General features: G+C 38.5%; 1 protein-coding gene across 1 annotated transcript in view; it reads right to left on the minus strand.

The window, feature by feature from the left end:
• Positions 1-15,567, minus strand: part of TRPM3 (transient receptor potential cation channel subfamily M member 3) — a 1,151,180-nt gene that overhangs the window by 255,103 nt on the left and 880,510 nt on the right. Inside the window, exon 10 of the mRNA XM_042780585.1 lies at positions 5,474-5,648. Within this exon, the coding sequence (XP_042636519.1) occupies positions 5,474-5,648 (175 nt within the window). The remainder of the gene's footprint in view (positions 1-5,473; positions 5,649-15,567) is intronic.

The raw sequence follows: 15,567 nt of genomic DNA on the forward strand, positions 1-15,567 counted from the left end.
GGCAGTGTCTCAGACCACATATTCATTCACGTGCCTTGTTCATGCTGACATTTTTTGTTTGTGAAGTACCTGTTCACTGACCGATAAATGAGGGGAGGGGGGTCACGTTTCTCAGTAATCTTAGACTTAGGCTGACAATTATCAGGCTAAGTAACCTCTGGTGACAAGTTGAAGGCCCCACATCCTGAGTGGGCAATGTGGTTCATTTGCCTGCTCCAAACATCATCACAGGAAAAAGTGGAATCTCTAGTATATATCTTGGGTAAATTAGTCTAAAATTCTTTTACTAAACTCAATTAGACCAAAAGAAATTCCTCACATAAAAGATTAAAAAAAAAAAAAGACATGTATAATACATTCCCAACTACTGTTATTGACTCAATGCCAACTCATGTTGTTGTTGTTGTTGTTATGTACCGTCGAGTCAGACCTGACTCATAGAGACCCCTCCTTGGGTTTCCGAGGCAGTATCACTATGGAAGTAGATTGCCCCATCTTCCTTCCGAGGAGTGGCTGGTGGGTTTGAACTGCCAGCCTTCTGGTTAGCAGTCAAGTGCCTTAGGCACTATGCTACCAGAGCTCCCAACTCATAGCAACAATATAAGAGAATGGAACTGCCCCATAGCACTTCTAGACAGCAGACTGTTAACATTTTTCTGCCATGGAGCAGCTGGTGGGTTTGAACTGCAGACCTTTTAGCAAGCAGCCAAGCACTTTTAATGAGTGTGCCATCAGGGCTCCTTATATACGTAATCTTATATATTCTACATAGTGTCATATAGAGTACACTACTAGAGTGGCATTAATCTATTGTTTGTAGTGTTTAGTCATTCACAATTTGGAAATAGCATTTGACAATATTTGTAAGGCAATGAAATATACTTAAGTGATTAGTGATTCATTCTGAACTATGACTGAATGGAAATAGAAAATCTAGTACAGCTATAAGGGAAATAATGGGAGTTTGACCATTTCTTTCAGACAGTGTATGCGACAGAGCAGAGATGGGGAGAAAAAGATAACAATTAAATTACAATCAGCTCTTAGCTTGTCCATACCACTTACATCGTGATAGACATAGTCTGTGTTTTTCTATCTCAAGTAATCCCATCTGTAAAAGCTAATCAGTTTTGCCAATTACAATTTGCTTCCAAAGTTATTCTTTTTCAAATTTATATTCTTGGAAGGTGGTTAATAACAGAGAATTCAAAGACAAAATATATAAAGTCCACAATGGCTGAAAAATAAGATATGCAAATTTCATTCTCTCCTTCAATATTATAAAATGAAAAGCTAAATAGCTGGACATACACATTTTTAGTCTTCAGGTTCCTATGATTCAACAACATTTTAAATAACCTTAAAAAATTATATTTAAATTATTACAAAGTATAAATAAATGATTTCAAATCCTTGATGTAGCCCTGATATAATGGCTCTGGGAGTTCTGGTAGCACAGTGCCTAAGGCGCTTGACTGCTAACCAGAAGGCTGGCGGTTCAAACCCACCAGCCACTCCTTGGAAGGAAGATGGTGCAATCTACTTCCATAGTGACACTGCGTCAGAAACCCAGGAGGGGTCGCTGTGAGTCAGGTCTGACTCGATGGCACATAACAACATCATCATCATAATGGCCCTATGAACAGGGTGTATTTGAATCTTCTATCCAATTTGATATGTACAATCACTCACATTTATTTATATAGGGTTGCTTATATGAAGATACAGTTATGCATTTGCATTTATTTCTAGTGAACTATATTACACTTTGTTGAAATAAAAGCAGAAATCTTTCCTGGTGAATGAAATCTAGATGGGCCCATTCTTTTTTTAGCATAAAGAAAGCACACTGTTGCAAGATTATACTATTTGGAAATGATTCCTAAAACTGGCTACACTAGTGTGGCTACACAATTTCTTATCAAGTTAAATAAAACCTCTTGCTGTTGAGTCGATTCTGACTCATAGCAACCCTATGGGGTAGAGTGGGACAGCCCCATAGGGTTTCCAAGGTTGTAAATATTTACAGAAGCAGACTGCTACATCTTTCTCCCATGGAGCAGCTGGTGGATTTGAACCACCATCCCTTTGGTTAGCAGCTGAATGCTTTTACCACTGTGCCTCAGGGCTTTAGTTATAAAGCAAAATGAACATGATTAATTTGGGCAGTTAACCAAATGGCACACACAAAACTTCCTGACCTGACTTTATCATGACATATTTATCTTTTTTTTTTTTTTTTTCCTGGAGTAAGAGATGATTTTATCATGATGCTGTAGATACAGGATTGGCAGATACCAAGCTTCTTTAGACTTCTTTTGTTTCTAAGTAACCATTTCTAAATGTTTTCTAAGGTCTTTCAACTTTTAATTGAAAAAAAGTCCAAGATAGATAATTATGTCTTAATTCTTTATTTCCATACTAGTTATGTACATGACTTCATATTCTTTGATAACCAGTCATGATTCATGTGTTTGTATAGATCTCATATCAATCATGTTTTGTACAGTTTGACCAGGAAATAATTAGAACTAAAATGACCAATTAAAGTTAAAAAGGCATTTTTTTTTTTCCTTTTCAACTCTTAGGGTTGGAGTATAGTGGTCTGGGTGGAGGAAGGAAAAGAAGTCATGTGGCATAAGGTTGATCAGCTTGGATACTGGTTTGCAACCAGGAATGCACTGATTTTATCTTTTTGGCCTATACAGTATAAGAAAAAGAATCAGAAATTATAAGAGGACAAAGAGGAAGGAGAAGGCAACTTAACACCACTGCTTGTTTAATAGAGGTTACCACTGGAGCACTATATGAGAAACACTGCAGCATATATTACACTACACATTTCAGTGAATCTTTATAATGCACCAGAAGGGATGCTGGCCTGGGATTATGGGCTATGTGATCTTGGGCAAGTCACTTAATCTCTTTGTGTATTTGTCCTTTTGCTTATAACCTAGAGGCACTCAATTGAGCTGTAAAATGGATAGCCTTCCTTCCATGTTAGGAAACTAACAACTGTATGAATGATACTAACATTTTCAATGCACACAAACCAAGATAATGATAAATAATAGGCACAAGGTCCAGCCTTTTATTATGTACAGGCCTAGGAAACCTGCAATGTTGAAGTGAACAGTTTACTTTTTAATTAAAGAAAAAAAAAGTTTTCAGAAAAGGAAATGAGCATTCTGAATGCAAACTTATATCTATATTGTATGAATATAAGAAAATAATCGTTACTCTAGGAAGTAAGAATTAAGTCAAAGCTAAAAACTGTATAAATTCTTTAGTTGATTTTTTTAAATGGAATTTCTATATTTAAAGTATTTATATATTGAGCACTGAAGTATAGCTTGTTTCCACTAAAATGAAGCCTATTTGAGGATCCTGAAGTCTGGTTGGTAGGAGATAGGGAGACATTTGGGTAGAATTCTCTTTTTATTAGTGCTTGAGACCTGGTGGTAAAACATTTGGCTGCTAACCAAAAGGTCAGTGGTTTGAACCCACCAGCCACTCTATGGGAGAAAAGACAGTCACCTTTTGTAAATATTTACAGCCTTGGGAATCCTATGGGGCAGTTCTACTCTGTCCTATAGGATTACTATGAGCTGGAATCAACTCAATAGCAGGATTGGTTTGGTTTTTAGCCAATATTTACAAACAAAGAAGAAGATAATAGTAATAAATTTGAGTTAAAATAGCAAATTCCAACTTCGTGCTTACAAAGTTGGCTTTTTGCAGGGAAATCAAATGCTTTAACTGAGTCTAAAATTCCTAGCCAGGTATTATTTTGCAGTATTAAGGTGGAGGCCTCCTGCCTTTCGCTATTCCTCATTTCACATAGTTAAGGTTCATGTGCTAAGCAGGGAAGGTGCTGTATTTGGTGAGTATCCCGGACAGGGAATGGGCGAGATGGGGAGAGAAGGGACGATGTTGAGCCGCCATTCTGTGCCCCTTTATTTTAAGGCCGGCTGGGTAAGGGAGACATGGAGGACAGAATGTCTGGACTAGGCAAGCTCACCTGGCATTTTATCATATGATTACATGCTTGTCAGCTTTTGCTAGCTTTGTGAGGCTAGGAATAGTGTGCTATTCTCTTTTGCATCTTCAGTGTTCAGCGATGTATATGGTACAAAGTAGATGCTTATAGTATATTTATAAGAGATATGAATACATATGAATATATCAACATGTTAATATATATTTATAAAAGGCTTTAATAAAAGACCACTGTCTATTACAGGGCTCCTTTCTTCCACTAGTTTCCTCTGATAGGAAAAGTGATTGGATTATGAAGTGCCTTATTTTAAAACTTTAATGGCTCCTGTAGTTTTCTTCCTTAAACCCACTAACACCTTGAGATGAATTACTTTGATCTAACAAACTGTACGAATGCCTGGATTTCATTGAATGGGAACTCAGAAGGGCTGCAAAAGGGAGACCTGGAGCTGGGGACTTGGGGATACTGAAAGCAGCAGTAGGGGGGCTGCTACCCCAAGGAACCAGTTGTCATTAAGTTGAGTCCATGTGTGTCCCTGGGTAGTACAAATAGTTAATGCTTTTGGCTACTAACTGAAAGATTGGAGGCTGGAGCCCACCCAAAGGTGCCTTGAAAGAAAGCCTTGGTGATCTACTCCTGAGAAATCAGCCACTGAAAAGCCTTCTACTCTGACACACGTGGGGTTGTCATGAGTTGGAATTGACTCCATGGCAACTGGTTTTTAGAACAAGGAAAGTGCATAAAGTGTTCAATGTTGTTGTTGTTGTTATGTGCTGTCGAATCAGACCCAACTCATAGAGACCCCTCCTGGGGTTTCCGAGGCGGTATCACTACGGAAGTAGATTGCCCCATCTTCCTTCCGAGGAGTGGCTGGTGGGTTTGAATCACCAGCTTTCTGGTTAGCAGTCAAGTGCCTTAGGCACTACGCTACCAGAGCTCCCAAAGTGTTCAATAAGCGATTGAAATGCATCAGAGTGGTCACTATTACCAAAATTCTGCTTTCTAAGTCAATCTAGAGGAAGCTGACTGCACAGTCACCAAACATTTAAAACAGCTGGCCAATGCTGGCATTTGGAGAACAAACATGGGAGCTGGGCACCCTCACCTTTAAGATTCATTAAGCTACACTCTTCCAGTATGATTAGCTGTGCTTCATGGGTTCAAGTCTAATTCCTGCTTCTTGCGATTGGGAGAAAGAGAAGGGAGACCGTGTCCTATGACTTCCTCTCTTCCGCTTGTACTCTTTATTATCAATGCTCTCCGGTATCCAATATAGCTTTTATGAAATTTCCCACTTCATGGGACATTTAGAATAAGTTGCCTTTGCTCTTCCCTACCATCCTCCATGGAAAATGCCATTTTGACAACATGTTCTTAACCTGTTCTGATGTGAGAGCTTGGCTGAGATAGTGCAAGCTGTGAACATAGGCTTTGCATCCAAAGATCTATTATGGGTCTTTGTAAATTACCTACCCGCCTTCTTCTGAATACTTATGCCCAAATGCCAGGATGTCAGAAGCCCGTCCGCTTCCATCACAGACAACGACAGGCACGGGAGGGGTGTCTCGAAGGTACTCCAGGACAATGGAGATCACATTGGGTCCTCCTTCCACAATGAGCGCCACCACTGGCACGCCTTGACCGATTCCTGTATTAAAAAAGGAAAAGAAAAGGAAAAAAAGAGAAAAGAACACAAAGCCAGCCAACCAAAGAAACAAAAAGAGAAACAAAAAGCACAAACTAAAATTACTGAGCACAGGGGAGGTGACAATATATGAAAGGATAAAACACTGAGCGAAAATTTATAGAAAATTCCTTAGCAGAATTTCCCGCTAGGGTCTTTTGACTTTGCCCTCTCTCAACAGTCCTTAGGGTGGTGGGGTCAGTTAAGTCACTGCTTACTATACTTTACGGGAGAGGGTCTAGGATGAGGAGGGAGAGGAAGGAACTGGTTAATACATTGGACTAGGAGCCAAAAGATAGGAAGCTAAATTCAGTCTTAAGGAATTTCTTAGCAATCCAGTGTTATAGTTTTGCCATCTAAAAGTGAGAAGTTAAAAAAATTCCCATCTTGGTGAAGTCTTCAGAATAATAAGCAAATGCCCAAATGTCTCTTTTTGAGTCAAATGTTACTTGGCTTGTTGGTTTATTTATTTCTGATCATGGATGATCAGCTTGATCATTGATTCTTACAGTCTAATTCACCCACAAACTGCCATTGAGTGGGATCTGACTCAAAGCGACCCCTCTTTGGATTTCCAAAGCAGTATCACTACAGAAGTGGATTGCCCAACCTTCTTTCTGAGGAGCAGCTGGTGCGTTTGAACTGCCAGGCTTCTGGTAAGCAGTCAAATGCATTAGGTACTATGCCACAGAGCTCCTAGTAGCCTGTTGTTGTTGTTGTTGTTGTTGTTATATGCCGTCGAGTCGGCCCCGACTCATAGCAACCCCTCCTTGGGTTTCCGAGGCAGTATCACTACGGAAGTAGGATTGCCCAACCTCCTTTCGAGGAGTGGCTGGTGGGTTTGAACCGCCAGCCTTCTAGTTAGCAGTCAAGTGCCTTAGGCACTATGCTACCAGAGCTCCTAGTAGCCTAACAGTCATTTAAAAAATACCCCAGAGTCATGACATCTGCTTTGTACCATTATTGTCCTTCACTACTGAATAAGGTACCAGGCACATGATGGTGTTCAGTAAACATTTGCTGAATTGAACTGAATTAAGGGTGTTTTTTTTTTTTTTTTTTTTAAATTTTTTAAATCAACCTTTTTCTTCAAGTAGTTAAGCAATTTATGTTGAACCATAAGAAATGACTGTTTTCATGTAAAAGTTAGTCTACCACAAGCACTTACATATAGTTCAACCTAACATGTTAAAGGGAAGTGTTAGAAACCAATGCCCATGAGGGAGATGATGAGAAAGAAGTTAATTTTTAAGTTAATATGTTATCATGGTTTATTGAGTAACTCCTGCTTGATTTAGCACCATTTTCTCACTATAACTTATCAGAATAGTTAGGGAATTAAGTCAGTACCATAAAAATGAAACTGTTTTGTAGGGCACACAAAGCAGTTAACTAAAAAAAGAAATAATCAAAATACAGTACTAGTTCTGTAAATGTGAACTAAAAAGGCTTTGTAAGCTCATTTTCTTCCTCTCTATTTTGCTATGGTTTTATCTTACATCAAGAAATTGTTTCCTAGTGAGAAAATAATAGTTTGTGGTTTGATTTTTTTGCACCATTCCTAAGAGCCTTCATGTGATTTTATGTGATCTGTTTTCCTTCCAACGTATAAGTAATCCAGTCTTCTAGGGCTTTGTGTCTTTCAAGTCAGTGTTTTCATGGTCTGATTTTCATCTTAAGGGAACTGGTACAAATAGCCAGTTATACAAAAATGGTTACCATTTTGAATTTATATTAAGAAAACAATGTCAATCAAGGCAAGATGCCAAGATTTCTTCTTGCTACCCAGAAGGAATTGGGAAAGAGAGAGGATCTGTAGTGCCATCAGGGTTTTTGTGCAAGGGATGGTTTTAAGAATTACTCCTTCAAACTCCTGAAGGGGTGGAAGTGAAAAAGTCTTGTCACTCTTTCATTTTTCCAGAAGCCCTTTAGCGATCCAGACAATGGGTCCCTTTAAAGCTCTGTTTTGTTGTCTGTCAAAGAGACACTTTCCTCTTTTGCTGCTGATTATGAGGATTAAGCAGGTTCCTGTTGAAGAGCACTTTGAAGATTAAGGGCTAACTTGAAATGCTAATACAGCACACTTCCTTTGGAGAAGGATTTGCTATTTGCAATGCAGTCATCTAAAATATCTCCCTCCCCCACCCTGTTGATTTGTATTTTTATAGGCCTTGGGAAAGACCACGTTTAAAGTTATTTTTAGGAAGTATATTCTCAAAGCACCATTCTGTTTGAGTTTTCTTTTTGCTTGGCTTTATCACATGTGCTGTATTGCTGACTTCTTATCAAGGAACAATATACTACACTGCTTGTTTTATACCAAATTATATACTTAGACTCATTCTAGGATCTTTAAGAAAGACCTTTGCCAAAGTCTGATTCTTGAGCCCTGATTCTGTGAACCAGATCTTTACTCCAACTCACACCAACTGTGACCTGTTCAGTGCTTTCATGGAGGGAGGTGTCCTAGAATGGACCTTGTAGAATGTTCTAGTGACCTCAGGTCTATGGGACAATAGGAAAGACAGCTGAAAAATCTCCCCTCCCTTTGAGAGGATACACAGATAAAGAAGATCAATTTCCATACGCTGTTTTGTCTGAGAGTAAGAAACTGGCTGTTTATTTCCTGCAAATACATTTCTCAATATATCAAATTGTAATGACCTCTAAAACTACAGAAGCGTTTTCTGGATGATCAGATTTCCTATATTTACAATGACACTGATTCTCAAGTAAAATTATGAAAACAACTATATTAACAAGAGCTGAATACTAATATATATATTTATGTAGAAAGTATACATATTAGTTAAGATGATCAAAACAACTACATTAACCCTGAGCTGAATATGTTTATATTTAATACATAATTTGTATATATATTACTTATCAATATAAAATGTGTATCTACATATATATTTAGAAAAGTCTAATGCTAAATTATATATATATAAATATATATCTTCCAATTCTCTCCCACTTCCTTTAGTGATAGTACATGGAAGTTTGTTCTATAAATGAAAAAAACCATCATAGACTAAAAAGCCTTTTTGACTTTCTTAGTTATAGGAGTTATACTTCATATTAAACTTGCCACTTTACAGTATCCTTAAGCCTTTCCATCAAGACACACATATAGCCTTTGTCTCTGAAAAAAGAAAATGGTACTAAACGAGTAGTAGCTTAATGCCTATGGCACTTGACTGCTAACCAGAAGCCTGGCGGTTCAAACCCACCAGCCCCTCCTGGGAAGGAAGATGAGGCAATCTACTTCTGTAGTGATACTGCCTTGGAAACCCAAGGAGGGGTCGCTGTAAGTGGAGTCCGACTCAAGGGCACGTAACAACAACAACAATGACCTAAATAGTGGTTCTTAGCCATTTCTTTTCTTTTCTTTTTTTTTTTTTAATTGAGACTAGGATGTTAGAATACTTCTGTGAATCTGATGAAAGCTAGGGACTCTCTTTCCATAAACATAAATGTATATATTGTATGTAACAAAAAATGTTTCAGTGCAATTTCAAGGGGTTAATGAATTTCTAAACACCTTGTTCCCATCAAAACCCACTCTAAATCACACATGTTGGCATATCTACAAAGAGCACTGTTATTGTTAGGGGCCATGGATTTCAACTTCTAGCATTCTTTTGTGACAGAGTAAAACTGCCCTGTAGGGTTTTCTGGACTTCACCAGGGAGCAGGTCACCAGGTCTTTCTTCATTGGAGTGGTTAGGTATATTCGAACCACCAACATTTTGGTTGGCAGGCAAAAACTTACTCATTACACTACCCAGGGTCCTTGCAAAGAGTGGCAGCTTGTGTTATTTTCCAAAGCTCACTGGGGCCTGGGAGGCAAGTGAGTAGGGTGGGTTTTCAAATAAAACTCTATGTCCAGGAGAACGATATCATGTTATTACCATCCAGATACATTGGTTTCCTAAACTTTTCATTATGAAGCACTGTCTACAGGATGTCTCTCTTCTTTCCTCCCTCCTCCTTTGTTTTTTTTTTCCTTTCCTCAGTTCAGCCCCCCCCCCATTACATTTTAGAGATAGGATATGAAAACATTAGAGAAATACACAAATTTAAAAATTAGATTCTGGTAGATTAGGCTTCTATTGGCCAAAAGAAAAAAGGTTTTTTACCAAGAAACCAAAAAACCAAACCAAACTCACTGCTGTGGAGTCGGAGCTGACTCATAAGTGACCCCTCCTTGGGTTTCCGAGGTGGTATCGCTTGGGAAGTAGATCTCCCAATGTTCCTTCCCAGGAGTGGCTGGTGAGTTTGAACTGCCAGCCTTCTGGTTAGCAGTCAAGTGCCTTAGGCACTACGCCACCAGAGCTCCCATGCTACCAACATGTTTTTATTAATGACATAATGACATAAAGGAAATATTTGAGGAATCCACTGCATATCCAGCTATATTCATAGGGCCCACTACCATTTTCAGGAGCTCTGGTGGCATAGTGCCTAAGGCACTTGACTGATAACCAGAAGGCTGGCAATTCAAACCCACCAGCCACTCCTTGGAAGTAAGACTGGGCAATCTACTTCCACAGAGATACTACCTCGGATATCCAAGGAGGGCTCGCTATGAGTCGGGACCAACTCTACAGCAGTGAGTTTGGTTTTCGTATTTCCATTTTCATTGGGCTCATTAAAAAAAAATAATACAAGGTCCTTTGAAAAGTCTCCCAAATTTATGCATTGCTCAGTTAAATCTACTAGTCATGCACAAATAAAAGTTGTTTGGATTCTACATTTAAAACAATGTAATGAAAAAAATTCATTTTCTCTATGTACCACAGGGACTTTGGGAACACTTACTCTTTTGCGTTGGGGAAAAAGTAGGTTAACTCTTTAGTTGATTGAAACAAGTTTTTCCTGTTTACCATAATCAGAGACTTAAGAGTAGTTTTCAGAGATTTCCATTAGAATTTAATGTTACAGCAATGTAGATGAGTTGCTTTAAGCAGGAGGAGGCAAGATCCTTGCTAAACTGCTTAGTTGGTGCAATCAGAACGGGAAGCATTAGAGCCTACAAAAGTGTGAGCTTGGGTAATGTATTTGGCAGATGTATTCTAAAGGATTCCAGATAGAGCCAGGGCTTTTCCAATTACATAGAGAACCAATTAATTGTTCACTGCAGAAGATAACCTCTTGGATGTTTATTATAATTTGTTCCTTAAAAAAAGAAAACAAACAAACAAACGAAAAACTCACTGCATCCAGGCATTTCCAACTCATAGCAACCCCACCTTGGGTTTCCAAGGCAGAGTCACTACTGAAGTAGATTGTCCAATTTTCTTTCTGAGAAGTGACTGGTGGGTTCAAACCCACCAACCTTCTGGTCAGCAGTCAGATGCTTTAGGCACTATGCCACCAGAGCTCCCTAATTTTTTCCTACTGCTCTGCAATTCAGCCTGGGTTACCAACAAGGCAAAAAGCATAGAAAGTGGTCTAAACAAAGACTGGGTTGGGGGAGGTGGCAGGTAGAGAAAATAGGTCTCAAAGGGCCAAATTTAATGTAGCAATTATTTCTCCTCTGCTGAAATGATGTCATAATCTTTAATCAGTCATCAAAATGTTTGCTGCATTTTAGGGAAATGCCTGGATAATGGAGATTTTTGATCAAACTGAATTAACTTTAGTTTTATGCCATCACTATAATTCCGTGGAGCTTCTGGTGGGTTTGAACCGCTGACCTTCCAGTTAGCAGTCAAGTGCCTTAACTGCTACACCACCAGAGCTCATATATAATTTAAAATGCTTATGGTTATAAAGGAGCTCTAGTAGCTTAGTGCCTAAGGCATTTGACTGCTAACCAGATGGTTGGAGGTTCAAACCCACCAGCCACTCCACAGAAGGAAGACTGGGCAACCTACTTCTGTAAAGATTTACTGCCTCGGAAACACAAAGGGGGGTCTCCATGACTCATAAGTGACTGGGTGGCAGTGAGTTTTTTTTTTTTTTTAATGGTTATAAAGAATAATTTATATACTGTTGGAAAATGGTTCACATTTACATGGAGATGGAGCTGGAGCACAAAAATAATCAACCTTCCTTCTACAGAGCAGCTGATGGGTTTGAACTACCAACCTTGGTTAGCAGTCAAATGCTTTAGGTACTATGCCACCAGAACTCCTGGAGTCTATCAGGAGAGGGTGGACATTTCTGTTTACCAGCTAAAGTCATATAGTAGTAACATGAGCACAGTTATTTAACAGGCTGTGGCAGCCCTGGAATTATGTGATTCCTTATCTTAAAAGTTTGTGTGGAATATCTATGATGTGATATTATGCATATAGTGAGACATTATCAATATATTTTTTGTTGCATAATTTTAAAGTTGCATAATTATAATTATAATATACATAAATTAAAAAAGACTTGAGGGACATAAGCAATTCAAAGAGAAGCAGTCAAGCTATCTGCCTCACTTTAATAGTTACCAATTTACTGCCTATTTAAGAGATAAGGCCTGAAGTTTGCATAATACCATTGCTTCTCACATATAGTCTCAGAGTTACATTCATGATGCCTGCAACTATTCAGTGTATTTCTTTTGTAGTCTGGAAAGTACGGAACAGATTTACGAAAACAATATAAAGTAGGTAATCAGTTGTGCTTACAACCTTTAAAACTGCCCTGCTTACTAAGTTCAAGCCGCCTTAGAATTAGGGAGATTCCCAGTTGTGAATACATGAATATTCAGATATAACCATAGAACAGTTATTTAGCAAGACAATATCTTAATATGCTAATTTATTAAATAAAAAGAAAAGCCATGGGAAATCTTTTAGCTGCTGTAAAACAGAGTGAGTTCAAGAAAATCTAGAGTTTACAAAGGAAAACCACATCTTATTCTAAATAGCATATCTTCAACCTTCAATGGCAGCAGATGTTTTGGATGTAGCCTTTATGTTTTGAAGGGAGGATATATTGCCTATTCAAGCCATTAGAACTAAAACTGGCATGTACTTGACATTACTTCAAAATGGGTGATCTTGAACTGCTAACCAGAAGGTTGGTGGTAAGCCCAAATATCTTGTAGAGCATTCTATTGGTGTACAACAATCGATGAATGCCAAACCCAACACAAACCAATCCTATATCTTCTTGTTGCTACAATTCTTGTCACTATAATTTTGTACTGAAATTGATGCTTAGGAAAGCATTTGGAAATATAAAGTACTACAAAAACTGTTAAGCAGTCAAAATAAAATCACATGCAACAAGATGATTGTCACTTCTAGAAACTTATGGTTATCTAGTATTTACAGTTTAAATTATTTGAAAGATAGCTGGGGCCTTTCCTTGAGCTTGAGACTTCCCGAAGCATTTGTTTCCAGCCTACTTTAGGATTTGTTGTTGTTATGTGCCATTGAGTCAGACCCGACTCACAGCGACCCCTTCTTGGGTTGCCGAGGCAGTTTCACTACGGAAGTAGATTGCCCAACTTTCCTTCCAAGGAGTGGCTGGTGGGTTTGAACCGTCAGCCTTCTGGTTAGCAGTCATTAGGCAAATGTTAATTTCTTAAATGTTTCTTCCTATCCTCACCAGTCTTTATAGCAATTCCTTTGCTTATATTTAACTTAATGGATACCCCTCCATGGACAATCTGTTCATATTTAAAGCTGTTACCAATATCCCAGAATAAATATACATGCATATTTTATCTTGGCATTTAAAATCTCTGCTATTTTGGCTGGAGATAGGAGGTTGTCAAGACACTGACATACAGACTTTGGATAAAGGGGAATGCCTCCTACAGACAGTGATAAATAATTGAAAACTGGGGTGTAGCACTTCTTACCCTGGGGACTGAGAATATAAAGTCTATTTGACGGCACATAACAACAACAACAAACAACAAATTGGATTAATATGGTGAAACCTCTCTTTTGTCCTCTGTTTATTTTCAATACTGTTGAACTAATTTATTTCACATAATATCAATGCTCCAGACATTTTCATAGGAATTCTATCCCAGGTCCCAGCAGCTGGTTTTCATTTTGGGGACTGTCTTTGCGCTTTACTTTTTCTGCCAAGCAATCAGAGGAAGTAGATTACCAGGTCTTTCTTCTGAGGCACCCCTGGGACATTGCCTAGTGCCACTACCATCTCTGTCCTACGTTTTGTAAGCTTTGGCCTCACTCTCTCAGATGAGGCTTTTTCTTAGAACTTGGGCTATCTTGCTGGAATTGGGCTGAATTTGTTACATCCTTGTTCTCGATCTTTGGTTCTCAGTTCCATGACTTCATTTGCTCCATTTGCCTGTTGGCTTCTTGGTGGTTTCCCCTTCCCTTGGAATAGGGTCACTTTTGGCTCTCATCATGTATTATTGTAACTCAGTTTACTTCCTGCTACTGTGAACCCTGACATCATGGCTAGACTCCACAAGACTTGTAACATTTTAGCTGGAATCACCACATCCCAGGAGGGCAGAAATAGATCTTGATATATACATCTTGGTATTCTACACAGCATCTAACACACTGATTAGATACCTAATTCCTTGGGTTGTTTTGAGTAATAATTGATACTTTATTTATAAAGCATCTAGAGCGTGGCACTTAATAAGAACTATACCATTAAATAAACACATATGTAAACAGGCTTATTTCTATTAAGCTAAAAAAGTTTGTACTTTAAATGTCCAAGTGTTTCATGAATATGAAAGAAAAATTAATGCACTCTATATTTTTAAACCGAAAAGATGTTCTGATAACAAAGTAATATTTGGATAAAACTTTATCCAAAGTTTGAATATTCTTCCCATAGACCAATAGTATGCTTAGAAAGGCAGATTCCTGTATCTTGTATCCAGAAAGCTAAAACTTTTTCTGCTTCTTGCTTTTCTAAAACTAATTGGTTTTAGGTGGTTGACCTTGTGTTTCACTCCCCAGAGGTCTTCTACCAGAGGCCTTTCTCTCCTCAGTGTTTCAATCAGCTTGTTAAATCTTTTGAGTTGTGTGGGTCGGACAGAGATGTAAACGCCAAATAACAAAATCCATAAACAGATTGCAAGTGAATTATACGCTTATAAACGATCTCAGCTTTCGACTTGGTCAATGGAGAACAGTTATTCCCTTATGGCCAGGACTGCTTTGATTAGAAAATTATGCTATTATGTCAATATATTATAAGCACATCCAAGCAACATTGCCTTGAATCATTTCAATAGAAAGTGAACGGCCAATCCCAAGGGAGGTCAGGGAAGTATTGCTTTCACAAAAGGAAAGAGCTAGCATTATTTTCTTTGGGGCCATTGTTTGCAGGGCTGAATGTTTTAATGTAATTGATCTAAGCCTACAAAAAAATGCTCTCAAACAAGGCTAGTCTTCTTAGTCTCTGCTCTGTTCAAAGCCCACATAAAAAGGCAGACTTTGCTTTCTCAAATGTAAAGTCATCAGAGTGTGCTAACCCATTTTACTTTATGATACTTTACCCAGAGCCCATATAAGTTCTTTGGCCTCTCGGAAGAATGAGTAAGTAGCAGAGAAGTCAGGGAAATTGTAGACCAAAAGAACACTGGGAAACCCAGCCCACAGTGCAGAGCAGAGCTGGGCAGGGAAGGCAGGGGGCAAGAGAGTGGGAGATTTTGCTGACGGTACATATATTCCTTTGCCTTTCCAAATATTTACAAACAACAACAACTTTTTGCATCTGTTGATGGAGACAATTACCATTCTCTGCCCCAAATGCAAAAAATTCTGTTCTCTCTGTAAGAAAAGCTCTTTTTGTCCTTTTCTCTGTGATGAACTTACACTCATCCTTTGGTTCCCAGGTTCAAAGACAAATCCAAAGACAGTTCTACCTCAGTCTGTTCCCATTTACCCTCACTAGGCAATTAACAAGTCTCATTTATGGGTTTTTATAG

This window comes from Orycteropus afer, unplaced genomic scaffold (assembly GCF_000298275.1).
Source record: "Orycteropus afer afer isolate SDZICR_OR568_19922 unplaced genomic scaffold, OryAfe1.0 scaffold00005, whole genome shotgun sequence".
Lineage (NCBI taxonomy): Eukaryota > Metazoa > Chordata > Mammalia > Tubulidentata > Orycteropodidae > Orycteropus > Orycteropus afer.